Here is a 26,232-nt window from a genome sequence, read left to right on the forward strand (position 1 = left end):
CAAAACTATTTTTATAGTGACCACATTTAGGGCACTCCCAGGGCTTTAAGTGGGAAAAAAACTGGGGGTGCTCAAGAGGGGCGGGGCAAACCTCGAAGGGATGTGGCCTATCTAAGTAGGGGCATGGTCTAAATAAAGATAACTAGTTTAGCAGTACTCCCTGCTCTGACAAGTCGTCCGCTCTAGGACTCCTCAGAGACCCCCCCCCCCCCACCACCACCCCTTCTGTGTGGCAGCCAAGGCTGAGACAGCTACCTGGGCGCACACACAGCCGCACCCGAGTACTTCACCGGTCTTTAAAAGACCATTTGCATGTTAATGATTATTTGTCATCTCCACACTTCCTACTACTGTACCCACAGGCCTTTTGTTCAACCGTGCAAATGCTCCCTCCTCCCCTTCGTTGCCCCGTGGGCAGGGCCGGGCTGGGAACTGAAACCGGCCCTGGCAAACTGCTCAGCCAGCACTCCCTGGGGGGAAGAGGGTGCAGCTGAGCTTTTTGCGAGGGCCGGTTTCAGACGATTTTGTTACAGGCCCCTGGTAACAAAACCGGCCCGCACCCTGGCTTCCCACCGGGGAAACGCCCGGTGCCCGCTATGGCCAGGTCAGCCCTGCCCGTGGGTATGCCAGTGGGTGCTTGTCGCCAGGACACTGAATAGACCCCTCTGTGGCTTTAACACTGGTGGTAAACACGCAGAGATGCTTGTGGTGTTCCAAACAACATGGCGATGCTGCAGGCCAGTGTCTCAGCGCACGAAATCAGCCTGCTGTTCTCACACTTGCAAAATAGGGCTGTCACATCCTCGTTATGATGCTGTCACATGAAATTTCTCACACAAAGTGGTCTAAGCTGCTAAATGATCCCACTTGAGTACCATTGATCGACACAATGGTGCGATGAAAGCACACTACCAAGGAGTTGTGGCCACTCTAGTTGCGCCTCTGATCGAGCTGGTGTGCGAGGGGTCCTGGGAGCGCATTAGCTTGATTTGCTTAAGCAGTGCGCGCGCATGCTCACCCGAAACACCTACAAAAACTGGGACGTCTGGTCACCCTACCTTTGACCTTTGAGGTCCGGAAATAGAGACCCCTTTCGAGGCCCCCCCCCCCCAAACTGGGGATGCTCAGACCCCCCCAGACACCCCCCCCTCCACTTAAAGCCCTGGGCACTCCTACAAACTCTCATGGGGAGTCATCTTTCAAACGATTTTTTTCAAAGGGGTTTCCATTGCTAAAGATGATGGTCGTGCGTGAGACCACCCCAATGATACCGTCCGTTGCCAGGACTGCCTTAAAAGATGTAGCTTGCCTGCAAAGTAAGTAGGATGGGCAACTGTGTGATCGCAGAGCACTTCCTTTTTATTTATAGAAGCAAATCGCTTCATTTTCGTGCCTTCACTACCTCGCCCCTCGCATAATGGTAGCAGCCGTTTCAACTAAAGTGCTCCCGTCTGCGGCGGCCGAGCAGACTACATGATTATGTCATCACCAGATGAAAGCAGCGTGCTCACCCCGTCCATCTGTTCAGCCTGTCTGCCTGAAAGGGGTCACTTTCAAAATGATTTTCCTGACAAATGTGTCATTGCAGCACATCAAAAACAGAAATCTGAAGTGCTGTTGTAATACAGAAGGAGGGGTCGGACGTAAGGGGCATTCGCTGGATGGATGGTAAGTGCAGGCAGGAAAGGCGAACCGAGTAGAGCGAGTGGTAATCCGAAAAAAAACTGTGGCCCAGCCTGTCCCCCAGTTTGCTGTTTGACCACAGGCCTATAGAAATAAGGAGAGAGTCACACATTTTCTCTTTTAAGGAGCCATCAATCATCTCCTCCTTGCCCTGGTATTATCCAAGTTGCAGCCATAGTCTATGTTGGGTATTCGTTTGTAAGACCTGCTATTCCTGGTGTATGCATCTAGAGGCCAGAGATTCTCTTGCAGTTATTGAGTTATGATCGAGGTCACTGGGATTATGCAGCAATGGAGGTCCACATTATGCCACTGGGTTGATCTATTATGCAGAATGACAAGGCACATTGTGCAGCATAACGTGACACATGTTATGGCAGCATTGTTTCACCGTTTTGTCCTTGTGATACTTTTTGGTGGAAAAGTTTATCCTCCTCAGCAGCTGAAAGGTGGCTAGTTGACAATTAAAAATGCTTCAATGTGTGGCACTTTTAACTTGTGATCCACTTTAAGCTACAAATATTTTATGTTGAAAACTTCACATCGTGCAGCAGATGGTGAATTATGTTGCAAGTGTGCTAAAAGTATAATTGTGTGGAAAGCTATAGGAGACTGCTGCTGCCTCGCGAAAAGCTAATTTTGGTTTTAACTGTTTACTTGTTTTAACTGTGATTGAATTTGAGTTGTTAAAACTAAGCTCACCTTTAAAAATCGTTTTTTTTGCCCGATTGATTGCACACCTGTTGCTCCGTGACCCGGCAGAGTGCCGAGCGTACTTCCTGGGGGCTGGACCAGTGGGGGCGACCAATCAGTAAGCGGGAGGAGGAGTTAGGCTGCGATCCAGCCATTTAATACCGGTCGCAGTGCGGTAACGCAGCGGACGAGCGAAGCAGGCACGTTTGCGGTGCGCCAAAGGCAAGCCCGTCTGCAACCATCCGGGCCCAGGGACCAGTCGTTATGCCCTATTCCTGAAATACACCTTGAAGGAAATCAAGCAACTCCACTCCACAAACCTTCACTTGAATCCTCACACGGGCAATAAACTGATTAAATTAAATATCATGAAGCTTAGGGACGCCTTCCCCGAATTTGATAACTGTTCCCCTGCTAGGACATACGCACCAAGGCAAGACTGTCAGGGCACACATGACTTAATAATTATGTATTTAAACACATGCTCCCTAGTAAAACACAAATTGGATACTTTCCTCCCCCTAGACTCTACAAAGCGTGACACCCCAGCTTCAACCCCAGACATCTTGACTGCTCTCCCAAACAACTTTTACATTTTTTCAGGCAAAACACCCATTCGATAAAAAAGGTGGTGGGGTTGCTGGTATAATCTGTACAGATTTTAAGTTGACTATACTTACCACTCTAGACATAACCTCAGTAGATAGTCCAGTTATTAAACTAGATTCAGCCTCAGCACTTCTAGTATGTGTATTGCTCTACAGACACCCCCCCCCCCCCCCAAGCATGTCGCTCTTTCCTCAAAAACTGGGGAAACAGATGGCCCATTTAACTATTAACCATGCAAAAAAGTTGCTTATTGATGATATTAGATTGATGATATTAGTTATTGAGCCAATGACAAGGAGGGCGGCCCATATTAATCTGAAATGACTAATCTACTCAACGGGCTGAATTGTACTCGGCATGTACCCTCCCCCACACATATTAAGGGACATATCTTAAACCAAATCTGGACATCCAATCTTGTAATATCCGATTTGACAGTGTCCCCATGTACCTGGTCTGACCATTTCTTAATAAAGTTTGTGATTGCCAATGTAATCGCAAGTAAACCCTCAGCCAAAGGAGGCTTGAAGGCAAGGAAATGGAACAATGTCAACATTAATGCCTTTTGCACATTATTGACAGACACAGCTCCCATTGATCAGTCATCTGTTGACCTCGACCTTAGTGCTGAAGCTATGACAGACTGGCTAACTGTAGCCAGTAGTATACATACCCCCCTCAGGACAATTAGAGTAGCAAGGCGCCATGAGGTGCAGAGATGGTTCTCTGAAGACCTAAATATCCCCAAATTGGCCTTGCGCCAACTAGATAGAAGGTGGAGACGTAACTATTCCCCAGATAAGAAAGTATCTTACCTAGCTCAACTAAAGGACTATAGGAAAGCGATCCAAATTACTAAGGCCGGTTACTTCTCTGGGAAGATTATGAACTCTACCAACAAATCAAAAGACATATTCTCAATTGTCAACGAGTTGTCCAACCCGGATTGAGTCACAATAAAACCAGTGCCAACAAAATCACTTGGCAGTTCATTGAATGTCTTCTTTATTGACAAAATTGCTAAGATCAAAACAAGCATTGTTTTAAATCTTGCATATGAGGCCTTGCCTACGGCCTCGAGGAACCCTAACTCTCTATACCAATTCCCACTGATTAGCAGTGAAGCCTTCCTGGAACTCTTAGGCAGGGTTAAATCGGGTTCCCCCACTGACAGCTGTCTACCACACATCCTTAACGAAGTGTTCACTGCAAACCCTGCTCCTGCCCTCCGTCTTCTAAATGAGTGATTTATCTATGAAGTCCCAGATCGGAACAGTAGTCTCTACTGGATTCTTCCAGTTAAGGATGATCAGGAAAATCTGTAAATTCCTTTCAAGAGAGGCACTGGTGCAGGTTGTCCTAGCCCTGGTCATCTCAAACCTAGACTACGCAAACTCTTTATATCTCAGGTCACATGCGTAGGACCAGGGTTCAATTCCCCGCCTCGGCGGGTCTTGGGCTAAAAATTCCACGGACTTGATAATTCTCGCTCCGGTGCCTTCTCGACTCACGGGTTCACACTCTGCGACTTTGGGCAATAGCTTGCTTAATCTCCACAACAGCCCCTCGCGGCGGGATGCCTGACTTTCACCTTGTGGATACCCGCTGGGGCTATCACACAGGGGAATATCAGGACGGGTTCCCTAAGCAAGCGCCGGGACACCCACTGCGGGTAGCTGTGCGCTATATAAGCTCAACTACATTTACATTTACATTTACATCTAGTCAGGAAACTGCTGCTGGTGCAGAACTAGGCTGCCAGACTGATCTTCCATCAACCAAGATGGCAACACGCAACCCCCCTTATGCGCCAGCTGCACTGGTTCCCAATACCACACGCTGTGCTTTTAAAATGGGGTGCCTCATCTTTAAATCCCTACAGGATGGGGGACCAGAATTCATTTCTAATCTAATCAAGAGACATGTACCTACGCGTAAGCTGAGATCTGCCCACCTGAATTTACTGGTCATTCCATCTTATAAACGGAAGACACTAGGGGGCAGCAGGTTCGCAGTGTTGACACCACACTTCTGGACGCTCTTCGCTCTTCCCAATGAAATCAGATCCTGCACAGACTTACCTGTGTTCTGGAGACTTAAGACATGGCTCTTTGTCTAGGCCTATGAATAGCTTACGGGGGCGCAACTACTCCTATACTAGCGCAAAGAAACCAATTGGTGTATGTGCACTTAAAAAATAATTTTAACATAACAAAGCTCCACAGTTGCAGGTTCACATAATTCCAGTGCTCCCCTTCAGAATGTAAGAATGCCTAGCAGCTCACAGAATTAAAATCACACTAACCTGACACATGGACCATATTGTTAAATATTCCAGAAAATATTGCCAATGTGGTAAGCCTGTTATTAACAATAGCGGCATCCGTTTCTACGATATTTTCAATTTTTCTGTTGTAGACCCCGGAGAAATTTCCTGAAAACAACATAAAGGGCCAGATGTCCGAAAGCTTTTTTGCATTTCTTAACAGGCCAAATCTCAATTTCTGCCCGTAAAAAAATGCAATACAGCTTTTTCATATGTGCAAAGGCCAAAAACCGGCTTCAATTTCTGATTTCTACCTGGTAGAAATTGTAAATTGTGACGCGATTTAGGTAACACAAATAGGGATTACCTATTTTCGATTCCTTAAGCACAGGTACAAAGCATTTCCTAAATGCAAATTGGGCATTTAAGAAATAATGCATTTTTTAATGAGACATGAGGTGCACATATGCTCTAGGACATATGTGCACTTACATGTGCACTATGAATTGCAAGGTGCCTCCAGTGGGGCCAAGCCCAGGGGCACCCTTGGGTTTGGATTTCCTGAATTGCGATTTCCTATTAGGAAATCACAATTTAGGAAATGCAAACCATTTCCTATTTGGCCCATAGGTGGGAATGCAATAGTATTTCCTAATTGCGATTTCCTAGCAGCGATTCCTACTCTGTAGGAATTGCTATTAAAAAAAATGGCAAATTTTGTCCATACCATTTTGATTTTCCTAAATAGGGATTCCTGCAGAATCGCTATTTCATAAATGCAAAATAAGTATTTCGTATAACTGGCCCATAGTGTGTAAATCATTACCACCTTGATTCCGAAAGAAGGGCCTTGTCTCCAGACAATACCATCTTTAGAGGAAAAGTCTCCTCAATTCCTCCCTTCTTTTATTTCTTTCCCTGCCTTCCTTACAGTATTTCTTCACCCCTTCTTCTTTGCTTCCTCCTTCCTTCCTTACTTCCTTTAGATGTTCGTCCTAGTTTGTGTAGTTGCTTGCCCCGTCTCTCCATCCTTCCTCCCTTGCTGCTGTTGCCTGCCCCTTCCTGTCACCCTCCTGCAGTGTTGCTTGTCCTGTGCCTCCACCCCCTCCCTTTTGCTGCATTTTTGCTCCCACCAGCGCATTTTTGTTTGCTTGCCTGTCCCTCCGTCCCCCTTGCCAGGTTGTTGCTGCTTGCCCTGTCCCTCCAGCGCACTTCCACATTGCTGCTGCATGCCCACTCCTCCTCATTGTTGCTGCTTCCCCCTTCCCTCCCCCGTTGTTGCTTGCCATCCCCTTCCACATTGTTGCTTGCTCCTCCCTTCCCACCAGAAAAAATGCACTATCATGCGGCCAGCGCTGCTGCATCATATCACCATTTTTTCCAACTTTCATCCATGCTGCTCAGTGGCCAAGCTTCTGTGAAGCATAACTAAAAGACATTGACAAAGCCAATAGTTCTTGTGTAGGCAAGAGCAATTGGCTTTGCCAATGCTTGTTGCATTTAAATGAGTTCCCTCTTTATGTTAATACAAAAATGGCCTTTCTATCATTTTTCTGATGGTTCTTCAAATCATGAAAGGTTTTGAAAAGTAACCATTTTAACATTTCCCTTTGAAGTTGTACATTACCCAAAAGATGTGTACATTCCTTGGTTGATTTAGATTCAATTGACCTTACTCGTCTGGTAGGATGTCTTGTTATCCCTCAAGATCTTTAGAGTTTTAAACGGACAGCTCACAGGTTTCTGTTGGACGATTCACAATTCAGCTTTTACTTTCTGGTTAAACGTCACTCACCGTCAATATATTTTGCTAAGGTTCAGTACTTAAGTTGAGGCATCACTGCATGTTGATGAAATAAAAGTCCTCACTGAGAACTTGGAGGAAATGGTCCGGAAAAGAAACATAGCAGATTAATCTTCAGTTTTCAATTTTAAGAGATTTTAAATAGTACCCCAAATTGTCAGTAATACACGCCTCCTGATAATTTCCTAAAGTATGTCTGGTTCCTCTGACAGACTTTTGTTGATGGGGGATTTTTGGGTAATGGGTACCAGAAACAATTTTAGTTCCAAAAATGTCTAAAACGTTCTAAATCTGGAATAAACGGCTGCTAATTTTAATACAGGATGGCAATGGCAATACCAAAGCAGCCATTTCTACAACATTTACTGAAAAGGTTAATGTTGAGCTGTAGAGTTCTGTTGACTAGTTCTGTGTAGCCCTGCCTCTGAGAATGTCGGGAGGGGGTGTTATGCACCACTCCAGGTAAAAACCAATACCCGGAAGTAAGTCAATTACTGGTTGTGGTAAATAAATATTTCAAATTCTAATTGGGGATGGACTCTTACCCCCCTGAACATATTCAGGGACTTAGAATGTACAAACTTGTAGGAACACAAAAATAGGCCTCGAGTTAACCCTTTCTATCCTAAAGGTCATTAGAATTGTGCAATCACTGTTTTTATGATCCCCTCACTGATGTTAGAGAACGTAAAAGAGAGAGATTTGCGAAATTTCGATTGATATTGCTGCTAAATGGTTTCATCTCTGCTCTTGAACAGGGAATCTAACGAAACACATGAAGTCGAAGGCACACATGAAGAAGTGCCTAGAGCTGGGGGTGGCCATGACGTCCGTCGATGACACAGACGCTGAGGAAGCAGGTAGGTCACTCTGAGCTCTGCAAACGCGTGCACTTTTGGTGCAGTGTGTACACAAACTCGTGGCACTTCCGAGAAACAAGTAACATAGAGTGGGGTGTGTGGCCAGCTGAGGTGTTTGTGTCCTTGAAGCTGAAATGTGCATTACAGAAAGGCCCGTGAACAGGGGGTGATGACTGCAAGTCTTGTGATAATGAATAGAGAATTCTCGAAGGAATTCCACAAGTACTGGACATTGTGTGCCAGGAGTGCTCACATTTTTTAATGTATCCATTCAGGCTGGACAATTCTGCATAGGGAAATCTGAGCAACTGGCATTAACACCTCCCCTTTTTCACCAAGGTAAAGATATTTTTCCTTCTGGAGGAACCATAAAAATATGCTAGTATTACCCCCTGTCACGCCCTGTAAATAGCTCCCTGCCTGTGGGACATATACATTTGTAAGCTACCCCAGTGTGGAGAGCAGCTTGCAACAGCGGCGTGGGTACCCACAAACTCAGATCTTTGCAGGTCTTGTCTTCATTTACAAACAGCTCCTTCTTGGAATACTTGTAAATCCCCACCCTACATTTCTGTGGGTAAAATTCTCTTCCTGTGAAAGAGATCAGGATTTTACCTTTGCAGGTACATTTACAGTGAACCTAGGTGCACCAGAAGCTGCATGGATCGGGCACACTCTTCGTACCTTTAAGTGTCTGTAAAATCCTGTTCCTTCTCAACAAGAAAGAGCAACACGTTGTAACTAACAGTACAAAGAGCCATAATGATTAGTATGTAATTGTGGGCGATAACTATACAAAGTTGTCAACTGGGATACTTCTTAGATCTCTAAATACCTTATGTGCTCTTGAGCACTCAAGGCTATCTTTGGAAGTATCTACATCAAGACATGGGATTGGATGAGAAAAGGGTTGGTTAACAAACAGAGTCTGGAACTGGCTGGCCAGAAACAACTGTTGGTTCCAGTTAACTGAGTTCTTTCTTATACGGAGTGATGGAACTTGAGTGCTAGGAGATTGGTGCTCCCAAGGGCATTCACATGAATACAGCAAAGGTGCCAGTGAGCTGTATATTAGTGATGTTATTGTACCAAAGTCGTTTAGTAGTGGAAGTGACGTCATAATCATTTTTGCCCATAAGATCATGATAGGAAGTGGGAAGAGGTTAAAGGTTTCACTTGTGTTTTTGTGCCATTTTCTCTCCATTCTCTCTTTTATTCACCACTGAATAATATTTCTGTATTTCAGAAAACATTGAAGATATGCAGAAGGATTCAGAAAAGGGCAGCATGCGGAGCATTTCGATGGATCATCAATTTTCTGATGCCGAGGACTCCGATGGCGATGACGGGGATGACAATGATGATGAGGACGATGATGATGATGAATTTGATGAGCATCAAGGAGACTCGACTCCAAGCACCAGATCGAGGAGCACAAGCCCCCAGCCACCCAGGTTCCCTTCTCTGCCTGTGACAGCTGCTTTGTCCCACAGGGCTTCTTCCGAGAGCCCAGTGGGGCACTCCTCTTTGATGAGCTATCTGTCAACATTGCCAAGTATTCAAGTGACTTCGCTCCTTACACCAGCAGATTCGCACATGGATTCGCAAATTATGGAATATCAAAGGTATTTGCATGCCAAATGTAGTAACCTGGAGCATGACAAAGACAGGTTAGACATACCAAGTTCCATGGATGAGGAGTACATGCATTTCTCAGAAACCAGTTCATCTCCCAGGGATTTCTCGTGTTCCAGCCGACAGTCCTCCCCTGGATACGATTCTTCACCATGCAGAGAAAATTCGCCAAAGAGATACTTAATGCCAAGTGGGGACTTGTCACCCAGGAGACATTTATCACCAAGGAGAGATGTTTCACCCATGAGGCATCTATCACCCAGAAAGGAAGCTGCGCTCCGGAGAGAATTGTCTCCCAGGAGAGATGTGTCCCCCAGGCGCCATTTGTCACCACTAAGGCCAATGTCACCAGGGAAAGACATAACTGGTCGACACGATCTGTCACCAAGAAGGGAAAGGAAATATATGTCAACTGGTAGAACAGGATCACCCAGAAGAGGGTTGTACCATAATCCAAGCCTGCCTGTTGGTCACTATTTCCAGCCTGATTTAGGAGTACTTGGAAATGTGGTAAGTAAAAAGTGATGTTTTGTTATGTAGGTTGTCTCTTCAAACATGTAAAATTCGGGGATGTGCAAACAATGGTGCTTGTTGGCTTAAAAGAGACATTTTAAATTTCCCTCTTTCAAATGGCAAAGGGGCAACCTTTGCTTCTTGTAGGGCCAGTACAGAGCCATCTAAGACAGGTGCATGCTCAAGTCTTAACCAAAAACGTGCCAAGTTCACTATGGCAGACAACTCACAAATATACATCTAGTGAGCACTTGATATCCAGTAAGAGACATCCTTGCTAGAAAAACATAAAAGCCTCTCATCAGATAAAGCCGGTTGCATTAGGAAGAAGTGCCACAGGTATTGAGTGGAGGAGTTGGACACTTACACACTCAACAAAATGGGAAGTAGGCAGGAGGCTCCTGGGAGAGCTTCTCTCATCCTGCAACCCCAAGTGGCGCTCCTCTTACAATAAGGGCTAATGACACTTTCTACCTTCATGAACCTGTCTTAGTGATTCTGAAGGACTGTCACAGATCAGAGGGAGTCATGATGTCCCTCTATGCCAGTACCAGTGTCATATTCACCATCAACCTAGAGCGCACGTCGATACCCCAACAACAACCTCAGTCTTGCAAATCAAACATAGGAGAGTGACACAAAGTCACGCCCAGCCAATCAGAGTGGTAGTTAGGCCCAACTCTAGTACCACACACTGCAGATGCCTTATGCCATCTCGTCTTCTGATACTGACCTCTCCTTTCAGACACTGGTCTGAAGCGCCTTTGCCAGTCACTGATCCCCACTTGACTTGCAAATTCTCCATGAGTGACATCATATTCATTTTTTCCCACAAGATCATGTTAGGAAGTGGAAATACTTGGCACACTGATATGCCCTGATATGTCCACTCATTCTTGATACTCAGACCTGGCGGCAGTTTGCAGATACATCCTTCAGAACCCACTTACGGAACAAAGAGTCTGCCTACCATGTTACTACGATGGGCAAACCACCAACGTGCTTCCTCAGTGCAGGCCCTGTTGATGTGGAAGCCACACCCTTAGATTTTACCTAGAGTTTTTCCACCTCCAGAATAAAGCTATGCCCACTAAAACACTAGTTCCCTCACATGCATAGTACTTCCATGAGTTTATGTGATGCAGCACCTCTAGAGTGACAACTAGGAGTGGCCTCACATTACTGAAAATGACCTGAAAATGGCCTGTACCTACGTATAAAGGGAGCAACCCAGTGGGTGAAGCGATATTTCGCTTAGAATGGTGAAAATCCATACACTGTCCCTTCTCCTAGGGCTTTTGGTCCCACTAGCAAATTGTTCAGATTCCCAGTACTCGGGGCCAGCCTACCTCTGTCCCAGCCCTTGTAGGAGAAGACCCGAGTAATACAAAAATAACACCTATACACAAGGAAAGAAAGGAAGGGCTACCAGTGGGACGCACCAAAATCCTCTTTACTCAGGTTGGCCTAAAAAAGAGATGGGGCATGCTCATATATTGGTTATCTGCTGCTGAAGGGTAAAAGGAGATATGTATCCCTGGCTTCTGCCTTAACACAGTTGATGTTTGAGTGCTATAAAGTAATATCATTGTGCGCTGGTTGATGATTTTTGTATTCCACTTTGGTGGCCAAGATAACAGAAAGTCTTCTTGACACAGCCGGCAGCAGTATTGCCTAAACAAGTCTAAGAGGCCTGGGTTATCGCCACCCATTGAGAGTTCTCCAGCCATGAGGGCACGCCCCTGCCTCATGGTCGTCGTTGGGATAGGCATATGGACATAAACAGGAATTTGCTGGCTTTTCCACCTCTAAGAGGTAACCTCCATCGTAAAGCGAAAAGCTGTTTTTTTTTTAAATTTTTATTTTTGTTGCAAAACATAAATATTATCAGTATCATCATCAGTCACATAAACATATACATTCGTAGGGTCTCTTCAGAACACAAATTGAATTGGAAACGGTAGACATTGTGACATTGTGACATAACCCCGTAAGAACCCGGTAAGCTGAGTGACTTGATGAAAAGGAACATACATGTAGCGTAAAAATTACAGTTTGCGTTTTATGTTTTTTTCTTGTGCTTTGAACAATAGCGAACTTAAACCAGAAAAAGTGCACACATAAATCGGCATGTCAGTGAGGTAGTTTCGACAGTATCTAGCATCACAGTCTTCCTATATAGGGACCAATCAAACATTCCTATGCCCCTCGCCCCACTCCATCCCCCCCCCTACCAAACTCCTAGCGCAAATCCATCCCGCTCCCGTGTATGTCGCCCAGCAAACACCCCCATACCCAATCAGTGGTCTTCTTCACTCACAGATCCCTCCAGATCTTCCTCATCCAGTGGCTCACATATGTCCCCCCTATAGGAGTTCCAAGGCTGCCAGACCCCATTCCATTCACGCGGATTATCCCTCAGTTTATACACCGAAAAGCTGCCTTGAATAGGTCTCAAGAGTTACCGATAGATTGCATGAAGCATGTCTTTTTAGGCCTGATGACTTTAGATTGTCTGTGTGGAAACCATGTACTTACTAGTTTAATGGCTCTATTGAAGCGGTTATGAAATAAGTACATGGTGAGGCCAAGTACTTTGAATACATTGCATGCAATATCATTCTATTGATGTTATAATGGGCTCTCTGTTGTAATGTCTTCATCTAAATGAATCCACATTTGCAAAAATAGTAGCACCAGAGCCGAATTCCTCTACAGATGTGGTTTATGACTAAAGTTACTTACACGCTGCAGCAGGAAAACCTCAAATGTGCAGAGAAAATAAGTGTTTTCCATCAAGTCCGTCTGCAAAACTTGCAGAGGTTTATAGTTTTTTAGGAAGGCTTTTATATGTAAAAGTACTCATGGATTGAAATCCCCTCAGGCTTACTGCGGCTTTTGTTCACTGCAACACACAAACACAGGAATGTTAAAGCTCCGGGCTTCTACTCGCCATTATAAGCCCAGAACACTCCAATGTCTTCAATGGAGTTCCCAACATCCCAATGTTCTAATAGCTCTGATAGAATCCCTTCACTCTCCATCGTTCTGTGGTTGTTTCTGAAAAAACTGACTCCAACTCTGCCGCTTAGGTGTCATTCCTAATCTCCCTGGGCTCTATGAGGCCTTTGTTTTATTTGTTAGAACATTCTGCCCTCTAGTGGCGGAATGTTCTAATAGCCATTAAGCCCTCCGTAGCTGGGTAATACTGTTAACCCCTTCCAGGCTCATGACGAGCTGGGCTCGTCATGGTGTAGCCTCCTCGCACACTGATGACGAGCCCAGCTCGTCATGAAGCATGGGATTTAGTAAATCCCAGCATAGAAGGAGAATTCTCTGAGCGCGGATGTGGTTAAAAAAGCCCTGCTCCCTTGTTATGGGACCTCGCCGAATGCTGGAGTGGGCCTTTAATGCCCGGTATAGTCTGCTACGGCAGGGTACAAGGCTATATTAGAACATTGGAATGTTGGGAGGTCCCTTGAAGACAATGAAGTGGCTCAGGTCTTATAATGGCTGGTACAAGCCCGGAGCTCCAACATTCCAATGATTGTTTTTTGTATTTCTCCCTTTTTAATTTAAAACATTCTACCAGTGGATGGAATGTTCTATTAGCCTTATGGCCCTTCTGCCTCAGACTATGCCAGTTGTTAAAGGCTCTCTCTCTCAATATTGGCCCTCGAATGTAGCTCTGGCCTACATCTCGGGTTAAGGGTCTTTAACAACCAGTACAACCCTCAGCAATAGGCTATAAGGCTATAGTATAGTGCAATTGGGATTGCATTGGCTAAGTCTCTCGGTTTGCATTGTTACACAGTTACTGGCAGAGTGATCCTTTTGAAAATAAGACACAAAGAGTATGGTTACTCCAATCAAAGGACACCATCCCGAGCATTATAAACAAATTATCCTTAGAGGCTTCCTACTTAGTACTCCATTCGGTTGATATTGCCTTCTTTGTCCCACAAAAGCAAACCTGACTCAACCTTCCACCATTTCTTCAACTCAGTAAATTGGCAAATAGTAAATCATGTGTTATTTACAGTGCTTAGAAACAGCAGAAATCTGGTGTGAAGCAATACATAGATACAATGTGTGTCCCAATCTAATTGTACAATTTATTAAAAATCCTAGGTTTTTTGAGATTAGCTACTGAGGCTCAAATTAAATTGCATATATTTTGTATAACTATAATGTGCAAAACACTTTATGAAAAGAAAACATTCCACAACTGCATCATCAGGTTAAAGGGCGGATTTGTTTGTTTACCAACTGGCTTGCCTACAGTTCTGATATTCTGAGGACTTCAACTGTTTAAGTATTTCCTCTCACTTACTATTTTACACAATGCTTGACCATAACAACAAATTGGTTCAACACAAGTTTGTTTAAACCGTTTTTAAATAACAAGATTGATGTTCACGATACACAGCGGTAGAGTATGTTTCTTTTTTAATTTGGAGCGTGCTTGTGAAAAAAAATCCTTATTCCATGGTTTGCAACTTTGCCTAGGAAAATTAATGGTTTCTCCTCTGCTGACATGAAAGTGCTTATCAGCTATTAATTATGTGCTTAGAAGAAAGCGCGAAGGAACAAAAGATAAATGTTTGAGCTATGTGGAAAGGAACGCAATTCTACCCAAGAAGATAAATGTCTATCAACATTTCAGAGGAAGGAAAACTATCAGTAGCGACTTTGTCTTTCAATTTCATATCAGAGCGAAAATACCGAGCTGCATTCAGTGCTCTGGCTCTTTATTCAGCAGACCGACATGACACCTGCTGAAAAGCCAACACGTGTGGCATATGGTGCTGCCACAAGATGGCGCTTGCCGTCTTGGGGACACAGGCAGCGAGGTTTATGAAATACTTGGAACTTGAGTTTTAAACATTGAATCAGAATCAATAGTGCCCATCACTGACACAATGGCAGTGAGTCTTGTCACACAAGAATTGAATTGAAGAAAACCTAATGCTGTGGCGCTGTGTGCTATCTTTTTAATACATCAGAGTGCTGGTCATTATGCTTTAAGTACAGCTTGGTGTGCCAGCGCTGTTCTCCACTCCAATGTTACTCCTCGCCTCCCTGGCATCTCGCCTTGCTGCTTAAGCCTTGATGTCCTGGGGAGTGTCTGTTGGGTGCAAATATGTAAGGCTTCAAAGCCCCATGTAGAATTCAGTCCAAGAAGACAACAGCCATCTTCCTGCCAATGCACTCCACAGGTCTCTGCTTTAGTGCTGCTCACTCGTCCCATGATAAACATGCAGGTGTCAGGTCTGATCTTTACCGACGTGAAGGCCACAGGTTTGGAAAATAGAAGAATGGTGAACTGTCTCTTTATGGGCTTGATTGCCCGGTCTTGAGACCGAGGTCTTGTCCCTCTTGATGAAAACCATAGAGTGCAGATTGTTTTTTTGTTTTAAACTATGAACGCATAAGCTAAGGTCACAAACCATTTGGAGGATGGCCCAGTATCCATTCACCCAAGGTTTGTAGAGAGCTCTTTGTGAAAACGTAGAACATTTACACTTTTCTGGGAGGTGCAAGTTATAGTATGTAGGGGGCGTGCAGGCATTGGTCATGAATCATTCGTTTTTACATTCCCTCATCAACAACAGCAGGAGTGCACTTTCCTATACCTCTTTTGCGAATCAGCATTGTTTGTTCAAATATATACAAATTATTTTAGAATCAAGGACACTCGCATTATTTAGGATGAAGCTTTTTGCACAGAAGTACTTTAGCTTTTTTCTAGTAGAACAGATAAAAGAAGGTGAGATTTCAGCCAAAGAAGTTTTTGAATTGGCTCTGATTTTGGGATCCAAGTGACTGAGATTTTTCTGTGTGCAGCACTCATTGAAAGCTGGATCTTCTGTCGATGCTTGTGCAAATTCTTTGTGTCAATGTAATGCTCGTGAAAGGTGACAGATGAAATTTACTTGAAGTTACATTGTTGTTGACATTGCTTTACAGTGTTCAAAGAAATAGCTCTGGAGATGATTGACTGCATGCTCATGCAGTCATTGGCCTCGCTCTTGAGCTGTTCACCTAGGGTGCAGATTTGTGCCAGTTACGATGGTGTTTTTGGTGTGCAGTGGATACCGTCCCACTGTTAACCAGAGCTATCACATACACATAGTGAACAAGATTAGTGTAAACTGAAGTTAGATTCAACCTGTCAGCTTTGTAGTCTGGGTTCCTTAACACTGTTATGCAGGCTTACATATTTCATGGTTTGGTGCAGTCTGATATTAGGTGTCTGTGCAACATATTCAGTAAAAAAAAAACACTCTTTTGTTTCTTATTTCAGAGTTTGGAAAAAGGATTACCTCAAATTCCTTACCATAGTCTTTATGGCAACAGAGAAGACCTCCCGGTGCAGCAAGTATCCAACCAGTTCCTTGAAGGTCACAGCGACTATGTCTTCAGGCACCTCCCTCTGCACTCCCAACTTCAGGTGCGAGCACCCTTCCCCATGATTCCAGTTGGCGGAATCCAAATGGTTCACTCGGGGCCTGAAACTCTATCTGGTTTACACCCTCATCCACACAATCCCCTGCCTATGAGGTGTTCTGAAGAGAAGAAAAGCATAATCCCAGACATCTGCTCCAAAGAAAGGATTGCAGTTTCTAAACACCACGAAAAACGCGCCTCTCCCCACAGCTTATCTCGCGACAACTCTTCAGGCTCATCGTCCTCTCTGCTGCTGTCTCTCAGGCAAGCTTCTTCAGAAGACTCTTCAAAACCTGTAGTGAGAGAGCAGGAGGAAAACCTTCATACTTGTACAAAAGCCATCGCCGGCCTTAGAATTGCCCCTGAGGAAGCTGGTTTGCTCGGGGCAAATCCACTTGCGAGGGCTTCTGAGCCACACTCAAAAACATTGGAAAGCTCACTGCTTGACATTCGGAACCTTAGCAGATCTGAGCCTGGTCAGCCGTCAGCCAGTGCTGCAGCCTCCGACCCAGACTCGCAAAGTGTGAGGGAAGGCTATGGTACGCCTCGGACGTTGATAGCTCCCTCCTCGTTTCATGCCAAGAGCACGGATACTAAACAGGTAGGTTTTCATGGAATTAAAGACTCAAGGACAGACGTGCATGAAGGGCAAGATGCGTTGGGAGAAAGGGGCAACCCCCATTGACTCAGAGAGGCGTGTTAACTTCAAGACAAATTGACTTTTTTCTAGCGATTGAAGAAATTGAGGTTTATAGCATGCCTGATCTGAGTTACACTAGTTTGCCAGTGGACCGGGGCCTCGCTTGGAGGACAGTCCCACTTTTAAACATTTTAATACAACAAAAATATATATATATCCATATGTATACTTTTGTTATCTCAAAAGAAATACATGCAAGTCACCCTGAGCCTGACCAAAATGACATTTCAGATGGACTTAATGGGTCTGGTACTTTGAAACTGTACAAATATTTGTGCCTTTTTCTTTCCTTTGCTTATATTCTGATAAGCATTTTTAGCAGTAACTTGTACTGTACATATTTTAGAATTTGTGTATCTGCTTTGTATTGTAATTTCTTTTCCCTTTTTTTGGACACTTTGGGTCTAAATGATGTAAAGCGAAATAGCATCAAATATATGTGAGGTTGCACTAAAAAAGCATATTTTTATATGATTAAAACTGAACAGCTTTTATGTACAGCTACGATTCTGTAATACTAATATTTATTTACCTTGTTTCATAAATTGTACATTTATTTTCCTCAATGTTGTGGATGACTTTTCTATGTGGAGCATGGGGTTTACTGTTGCGTAATTAGAACAACAAATGTATATTGTAAACAAGATATTTAAACCAGAGTTATCTCATCTTATCCTGCACTTATGCACTAGGCAGAAAAGATTAAGGATATATCCGTCCGTTCTTAAATCTTGTAATTTCTTTGTCTCTTGTTTGCTGGATTGGCTATCATTTAAAGTGCTGATCGTTGTTTTTTAAACTGATAGTACAGTGAAGCATTAAAAGTAAAAACAATGTGCTATTGTGAGTTGTCCCTCTCAAAGCTGTTATGAGGCAGCCCTCAATATATACAGAAAGAAGTATTTGGTCTTATGTGAACATGTTGATCGATATGCGCAATTGCAAACATGGGAAGACATTCCATCCTGCTGTGTCCCCCCTATGAACATAAGTACACATACACCACTGGTACAACTTTATGTTATGCTCAGACTACACCGAGTCACCACAGACCAGTACTGGAGTATCTTGAAAACAACCAGGTGACAGAGCACAGCTGACTGCATAGATCTGGGTTACCTTTGTGCTATTTAGTGAATTATAATTCTGTGAAACCAAGTTTGTATATTGAATTACAACACATTAAGGAGTGTTCTTTAAACAGAAATAAACATTCAGTTATGTGCATCAAGGCGTACAGTGTTTTTATGAAGGTTATACTTTTTCCTCTGGCAGCGAGCAAGTCAAAACCCTCATGTGGAATTGAACGTAGCACAAGACAGCTGTTACTATGTTTAACAAGTATTGGCAAATTCAATAGATCAGCTTTTGGCTATTAGCATTTGCCTTTGTCAGTGTTTTGTCTTGGTTTTTGAAAAACTTAATTGCTGGGGGACCTGCCGGGCCCTTGCTAATGTAACAAAAAATTAGTAAAACAGAATAAATGTTTCTCTCGAAAATCACAAATTTGCTAGCAAATATGCGGAGCTGTGAAAAACAATAAGGCATGGAGAAAAAGTCTTTCTGCCCAATCCTGCCATTCCGATGGCCCTGCGTATCATGGAGATTCTGCTTGTTTCTCTTCATGGTTTTTTTTTACATAACTTCTTTATTTTGAAATGCTGTATGCATCCAGGACGCTCTCGAATGAAAGTGTTGACACCTGATTGAGACCTGCGCCCCGCTGCCACCTGAGAAAAAATGTGTTTATTGTGGATGGCTCGCAAGGTCTCATTTCAGCGTGTGTGACTGTACAACCGGAAGTAGCACAGCCCTGGGCCAGTAGATGACTCACGTAAAGCCGGAGTGGGAGGACGCAGCGCGCGGCCAGGACGCAGCGCATGCCGTCGGATCCCGCCCACGAGGTGTGCTAGGAAGCTCACGCGCTAGTCACAAAAGGACAAGGTTCATTGCAACGTTCTGGCTAAGGCACTCTCTGAAGCGGAAGCGTGACTGTGTTCTGTTTGTTTCTTTGATTGCTTTAGATAGAACAAAGCGACCAGCACAAATCAGCCAATCTGCTGTAAACCCGTCCCAGTTTGAACTGTAATGAGATCACTCAAATACATGGCGGAATGTACCCAGAACAGGTTTCACAACAACATCTGCACGGTTTCTGTTGAAGCATTCCTCCTACTCGTCTTAGTGGTGTTTTGTTTTATTGTGCACGAGAATGCTGCCAGGAAACACAGGTTACAGTCCTCCGGAATGTGATATGTCATTTTGAGTGCAGGCGAAACCTATTTTTGTGGCAGTTGCACCCCTGTGTGACTGCTCTCTACACCTTACTGTACAGCATTGGAAAGTGACTGGCCAATCAGAGGACGGGATACTCCAAATTCACCACAAACTGACCTTTCATTGGAAGAAAATACCACCCAATTGCAGTCATGTTTCTTTATAGGGATCTTAAAAGGCTATATCTGAACAATAAACTTGTATCTAATTACATTGCTTCAGTATATTGTCAACCTGATATTTTAAGTAGTAATGAGGTAGGCATTTAACTTCAGAAATCATGAGCTACTGTGTTTAAAATAAAAATTAGATTTAAGGTGTCAGTACCTTGTACAGCTAGCAACTTGTGTGCATTTTTCTTCTTTAAGTGCCTTTAATCTGTACACAGGCCAGGAGTTGTGACTGGACCCTCCCTCTATATGACAAAAAAATGTTTTATATGATTTACTTTTTTAAGCTAACATAACGATTTTCATCACTAATATGTGTCAACAAAATTAGATGAGCAGATTGCACAATAAACTTCTAAACTTGCATAGCGAGCATAATAAATTATGGTAAATTTTACTCTAGCTCTGGTACGAAGTTCAGCCTTCTTTTGTGTTGTTGCAAGCAGCCTGCACCATCTCAAACTTTGTGAAACTAAATTCAATGTAAAGCGTGGTCTGGCCATGAAGGGAGATGGCCACTTGATTTTGGAGCTCCGCATTGAGACAGGCCCGGACGGCAGTAGCGGCACCAGTGCCAAGGCGGACGCTAGCTGACCTACCTCTCCGCCTCACCCCCTGTGTGGGCAATCTTCACTGCCCTCCGACAGCCACTAAAGCCCCAGCAGCATTCCCAACTTCCTCTGGCACATCCCTTGGTGGTGCGGTATTGTGGGGCCTAGAGGCAGAGTAGGAGCCTCGGCCTGTAACGGCGGAGCTCTCGATCTTCCTTTCCCCCAGCGGGAGCCTTCACCCAGCAGTTGGCGGGCCTTGCTCCGATCATAGAGGGAGAGTGGTTTCCCATGACATGTCGACATGCCGCATTGCCACCAAAGACAGCGGCATCTGTGCAGCCCCGCCCCCAAAATTACGGTGCTCTTGCCACGATGGACCTCTTGTGCGGTGCCCCTGGTCCACATCTCCTCTTTGGCCGCTGACCGGTCCGACCTGACTGCAAGTGAGGCTGGAAGCCGTGAGACGATATATTAATAAATAAAAGCAGAGTGGAACAGCAGTACCAAGGGAACCAAAAAAAGGAAAAAAAATAATAAATAAAGAGAAGAGCAACAATGACACGTAGCTAACTCGGTGCACTGTTGTTGGGCCTGGGCCCTGTGTAACGCCCTGGACTGCAAAGCAGTGGCGTCCCTGGCCCCAGAGGCCTCTGTGAGGGACGACCACTTGCTGCCCCTGATCCCTCCCGGGTCTCTAAATAAGACGGGCATAGTGCCTGGCTTCGCTGGACTGCCCCCGCACTACCACGGCTGCGTAACCACCTGCTGCACCCGGGTCCTCTGCCAGATGGCGACGCCCTCACACTTCGCCATGGCCGCCCCTGAGGCTTCTCTGGCGCTATAGACCTATCCGGTTGCACTCGCAGGAGGGCCTGGAGGATCAGGCCTGGGCATGTCGGTTTCGCCTGGACCTCCACTGGTCTTGCCTGCACTGACCCAACCGAACTTCCTCCCTTCCTGGGGTCCGCCACCCTGCTGGGAAATCCCGGTTTACTGGTGGGGACACAGGCCGTCGCGTGGGTCTAACGCTCCCACTCCTGTGACTGTCCGGTGCAGGGCCTAGAAAACCATTGCGCATCGCCCATGGGGCCCGGCGAGGACAGTCTCATGGGGGATGACGCTGTGCAGCTCAGGAGGCCCTCACACCAGTTTGTTCTGGCAGACGAGCGAGACAGTCGGTACACACCGATCACGGACAGATGTCTTCAGGCAAGTTCAAGAGTAAGCTAACGTGACAACTCCTCTTCACTGAAGCCCTCCTCCAGACTCTTCCTACCCTATGGCTAACCCTAGGGGAAATAGGCTATCAGAGGCCGGTCGGCCTTCGTCCCCCACAAGCAGTGCGCAGGACACCACTATGGTCTGCGTCCTCCAGGAAATCACGGCAGTGGGACGCCGATTGGAGGGTATGGATATGAACATCTCTGCTCTAACGGCAGAGACAAAATCCATCCGCATGGACATTGCGGGCTTCCTGGCCCACGCCGATGGGCTGAACTTCGTGTTGTGGAAGTGAAAGAACGCCTGACTACCCTACCGGAACAAGACCAGGAACTCCTATTCCTGCGAAGTAAACTCATCAAGCCGGAGGACTGGAGCGAGCGGGACAATGTCAATTTTTTTGGCTTCCCGGAAAACATGGAGGGGTATGAAGCAAAATACTTTCTCAGAGCACTCTCCCAAAGATCACTGGTCTTGTTTTCAAACCCCCTCTGGAGATACAATGGGCCCACCGTATTGGCCAGCCATGCCAGGACCCCTCCACGCGCTCTTGCCCCCTCACCGCCTGCTTCCTGTGGCACGCACAAGCCTGGCAACTACTGTCAGGTGTCCGCTCGCATGGTCCTTATGTCCACGAGGGCCAGGAGAGTCACATTGCAGCAGACTTCTCCAGAGAGGCCAATGACCACAGCACGGTCTTCCTCTCCCACCGGCCGCGGCTCAGACAGCTGGACATTAAATATAGACTCATTGAACCTGCCCGACTACGGATCACTAAGTGCGGCGCCTCAAAGAAATTCTTTAACCTGGAGGATCTGCGATTCTTCCTCAAGGGACTTTCTCAGCAGGACATGCACACTAACTCATCCACTGCCACTGCAATCCACTACTCTGCATAGACGTCCCTGTCCGACCCCTCTGGGGGGAGGCGGTGGACCGTCTTCGGATTTCAACACCGGATCTGAGGGCCCAGGCCCTCCAGGCTGTGGCAGTCCTTACTCAAGAACAGGACAGAGACAAATTGCGATCCTCGTGAAACTTGCCTCCACAGCGGAGTGACTGCCCTGTGGCCCCATGAGGCTGGTTACCTGGTGAATCTGAGTGAGCTGCCACAAGGACCTGGACTCCAATGCCGGCAGGATGGCTGAGTACCTGAGTACTGCTATGATTGTTTGAATGTTTTGATTTTATCTGTGTTAACTGTTGATAGATTCTGCAGGTAAGCTATATGCGCTATATACTCTTTGGTTTCAGCCTATCCTCTGAGTGCTACGCTAATCTCCGCGTGTAGTAGTGATGAATACGCCCTTCAGCGCCAGAAAGGGTGAAACAACAAGCAGGGTGGGAAGGCCTACTGGCAGCCAAACTGAGACAAAGGGAGGCTGCCATACGCTCGGAGAGTGGAGACACCCTTACCTGGCTGATGGACATTGTCAACTAATTCGCCTCATTCTTTAAAATGCTGTACTACCCAGAGGCACTGGCAACTACAGATCGCGTGGCCGCCTTCTCGGATGGCGTGACCTTCCCCAGCTCATCAGACAAGGGTAGTGAACTTCTGATAGGGGAGATTAGCAAAGAAGAGGTAGCGTTAGCCATCTCCAAACTGCCCTATCGCAAAGCCCGCGTGAAGATGGCTTTGCAGCGGAATTCTACAGATGGTCGGGCGAAGATGTAGTCGACTCCTTGCATACGGCGTTCCGGGAGGCTGAACATACAGCGTTGCTTGGGCCCCTCTCCAACAGGGCGATGATCGTGGTTGTCCCCAAACCAGGGAGGGACCTGTTATTATGTGCAGCTACAGGCCCATCTCCCTGTTGAATGGTGATAATAAAATGTTGCCAGTGTCTTGGCGGCACGCCTTCACAACGTCATAGCTTCCCTGTTCCACTGCATAATGGTTGATTTTGTACCTGGCCGCTCCTCTAGGACCACCTTCGCACCCTGGCCCTTGCCCTTTGGGTGGCCAAGGACCTTCCGGTTGACCTGGTGGTACTTTCCCTAGCTGAGAAAGTGTTTGATCTTATCGAATGGGGATACCTCTTTGCCACCATGAAACTCTTTGGATTAGGGGGCGACTTCACCGCCAAAGTACGACTGCTGTATGACTGCCCTAGTGACCAAGGCAACTGCGGGGGTTTCTTTCCGATCCGCATAGGCACTCGCCAGGGCTGTCCACTCCCCCCTCTCCTGTTCCTACTGACCAATGAGCCCCTTACCTCTGCTATTCACCACTCTCCTCTTATTGCAGGAATCCCCTTCGTGGAAGGCCTGTCCAAAATGTACCTGTATGCTGACTACGTATTGCTCACCCTCGTAGACCTCCAACACTCTCTACTGGTCCTGTTGGAGATCATCAATGGTATCACAGCTCTGTCTGGTTACAAAGTTAAATGGGATAAGAGCGAAGCCCTGCCGCTTTCCTCCGGCACCACAAAAGCGGTGATCCATGGCTACCTTTTCCATTGGTAGCCCTTACTCCTCAAATACCTAGGAATTCTGGGCAATAAGGAACTAGCCAGGATGGTTTTCGGACAATTGGACCCCCTGATAACCCAAATGAAACTGGACTTTGGGAAATAGTCCCTTCTGGGTTTTCCATGTGAGGTAGTCCCACTTACCTCCCTCCGTAACTTTGACTCGCAGATTTGGTCCTACGTGTGGGACCCATCTCAAACCCGGCTATCTGCGTCCAAGGTCATGGCGTACTTTCATGTGGTGGCCTGGGTTTACCGCCCATAGAGCACTATGCTCTAGCCCTCCATCCATGCCAACTCGCATACCTGCTACCTGGCACCCCAGATCCCCCACAGTGTACCCTTACGGTGAGATTGCTCCTCTCTGGCAGTTCTTGGTCAGGACCCCCTCTACGGGGCTCCAACACCTCATATGCGGCCCACATACCCTGTAATACAAGCCATGCAAAAGGCCTGGCTACGTGTCCATGCCTCTTCAGCGCGTACCTCCTCTTGAATGCTAAGGCGCCGTTGTGGGACAATCAGTGTCTCTGTATAGACTGACGGCTATACATTGAACCTCCTGGATAGAGGTGGGTATCCACATACTGGTCCAAGTTCTGCACGACGGGGGTCTGAAGTCCTTCGACCACCTAAAGGAGGAATTTGGTCTTCCACCACGGCAAACATGGCGCTACCTGCAGATGCAGCACTGCCTATGGCGCTGCTTGGGACCACACTCCTGGTCCTTGCAATCATCGCCTTTGGTGACATACCTGACTGCATGGGGCGAAGTAATGTCGGGGCTCTACGGCATACTCTCAGGACACCTCTTTTCCCAACCTCTTCTAGGCAACCTTTGCGTCAAATGGCAAGCCCGCCTCCTGATCACCCTGGAGAAGGACTGGTCGACACAGTTTTGATGACCTTAATGGCCAATAGCCTCCAAAAATGTCTGAATGCGTTTACCGAATATATGCTGTCCCTGGACCTAAAGGTACATTTTAACAAATCATACATTATGGTATGTGGACCCAACCAAACAAAAACAAGGACATTTATAGTAAAGGAGAAAGTAATTGAAAAAGTATCAAATTTTACCTACTTGGGTAACGTTTTTAATAATAAAGGAAACTGGGAAAATTTAATTGTGGCTAGGATTCAACAAATCAGCAGAACAATAGAGGGGCTTTTTCGTTTTGCTTGTATGCTTGGTCATAAGCTGGTAACTGAAATTATAACTTTATACAAATTAAAATGCTTATCTGTAGCCCCTTTGGTGCAGGAGTATGGGGTTACCATAAAAGTTCACAGATTCTGATTCTAGAGAACAGATTTAAAAAAAGATTACTGATGATCCCCTGTAGGTCTCCTACACTTTTTTGTCACTCTGAGGTAGCTTTGGATTTCGTGAAAGATAGGATAAACATTGCCCCACTGATTTTATGGGGCACAATCTGGACTTCGGAGGACCTATTATTTTCAAGGAGTATCCTTAGAAACTGCATGAGCATTGATAACGCAATGTCACTCCCCTGGCTCTGTTATGTCAAGGACACTTTTTATAAAATAGGCTTGGAAAATTATTATGATAACCCCGATGGTATCCATTCAAACATGAAACCGGTTATTAAAAGCGCATTCCGAACTGAACTAGATATTTCCAATAAAGACAATGGAATCTCAGATTATGAGCCCCGGAGCCATCAGCAATTTTACTTGTCTTTTACCATGCATGTTCATTCGCGTTTCCTTATGACTAGATTTCGTCTTTGCACACTGCACTTTCTTGTGGGTTTTCCTAAACAGGAGGGTTGGTGTGAGAGCCTAACCCCCTGTCCTTGTAATAATCTAGCCCATCAGAGTACAATGCACTTTATGCTGTTTTGCACACTTTATAAAGACCCAAGAACACGTTTTATCAAGCCTGTTTTAAAGGAAATTCGTCCCTGCGCTCATCAGGAGGGCTTTAACTATCTGCGGTCGCTATCTACTGTTGTTATATCTAGTGCTGTGCTAAACTTCCTTAGAATTGATTTTTAATCAGGAAACACTACGAGTTCTAAAATGAACACTTTTTTAAAATAGATTTTAGGGCTTTTTAATATTTTGTATAAATGTGTTGCAGAATGGTATGAGCCTCTTCCCCTTTGTACAAAATTGTCTCAAGTATTTCTTATCTTATTGTTTAATGAATGTATGTAAACTTTTATGATTCAACTGAATCGAATAAAGTTATTTGAACTGAACTGAACTGACTGGTCGAATATCCTAGACGCCTTAGACAGGGCCACCCAGAATGCCCGCTTGAAATTCTGCCTCTTCAAGACGCTCCATGAATGGC

The 26,232-nt window shown here is 45.5% G+C and overlaps 1 protein-coding gene across 2 annotated transcripts in view; it reads left to right on the forward strand.

The window, feature by feature from the left end:
- The window catches only part of HIVEP2 (HIVEP zinc finger 2), a 509,321-nt gene extending 490,881 nt beyond the window's left edge, over nucleotides 1-18,440 (forward strand). For both annotated transcript variants that reach the window (XM_086927175.1, XM_086927176.1), the window contains 3 exons: nucleotides 7,814-7,915; nucleotides 9,162-10,060; nucleotides 16,371-18,440. In XM_086927175.1, coding sequence (XP_086783301.1) covers nucleotides 7,814-7,915; nucleotides 9,162-10,060; nucleotides 16,371-17,198 — 1,829 coding nt within the window. In that variant the 3' untranslated portion in view covers nucleotides 17,199-18,440. The remainder of the gene's footprint in view (nucleotides 1-7,813; nucleotides 7,916-9,161; nucleotides 10,061-16,370) is intronic.
- The last annotated feature ends 7,792 nt before the right edge of the window (nucleotides 18,441-26,232 follow it).

This window comes from Lissotriton vulgaris, chromosome 6, assembly GCF_964263255.1.
Source record: "Lissotriton vulgaris chromosome 6, aLisVul1.2, whole genome shotgun sequence".
NCBI classification, from domain to species: Eukaryota; Metazoa; Chordata; class Amphibia; order Caudata; family Salamandridae; genus Lissotriton; species Lissotriton vulgaris.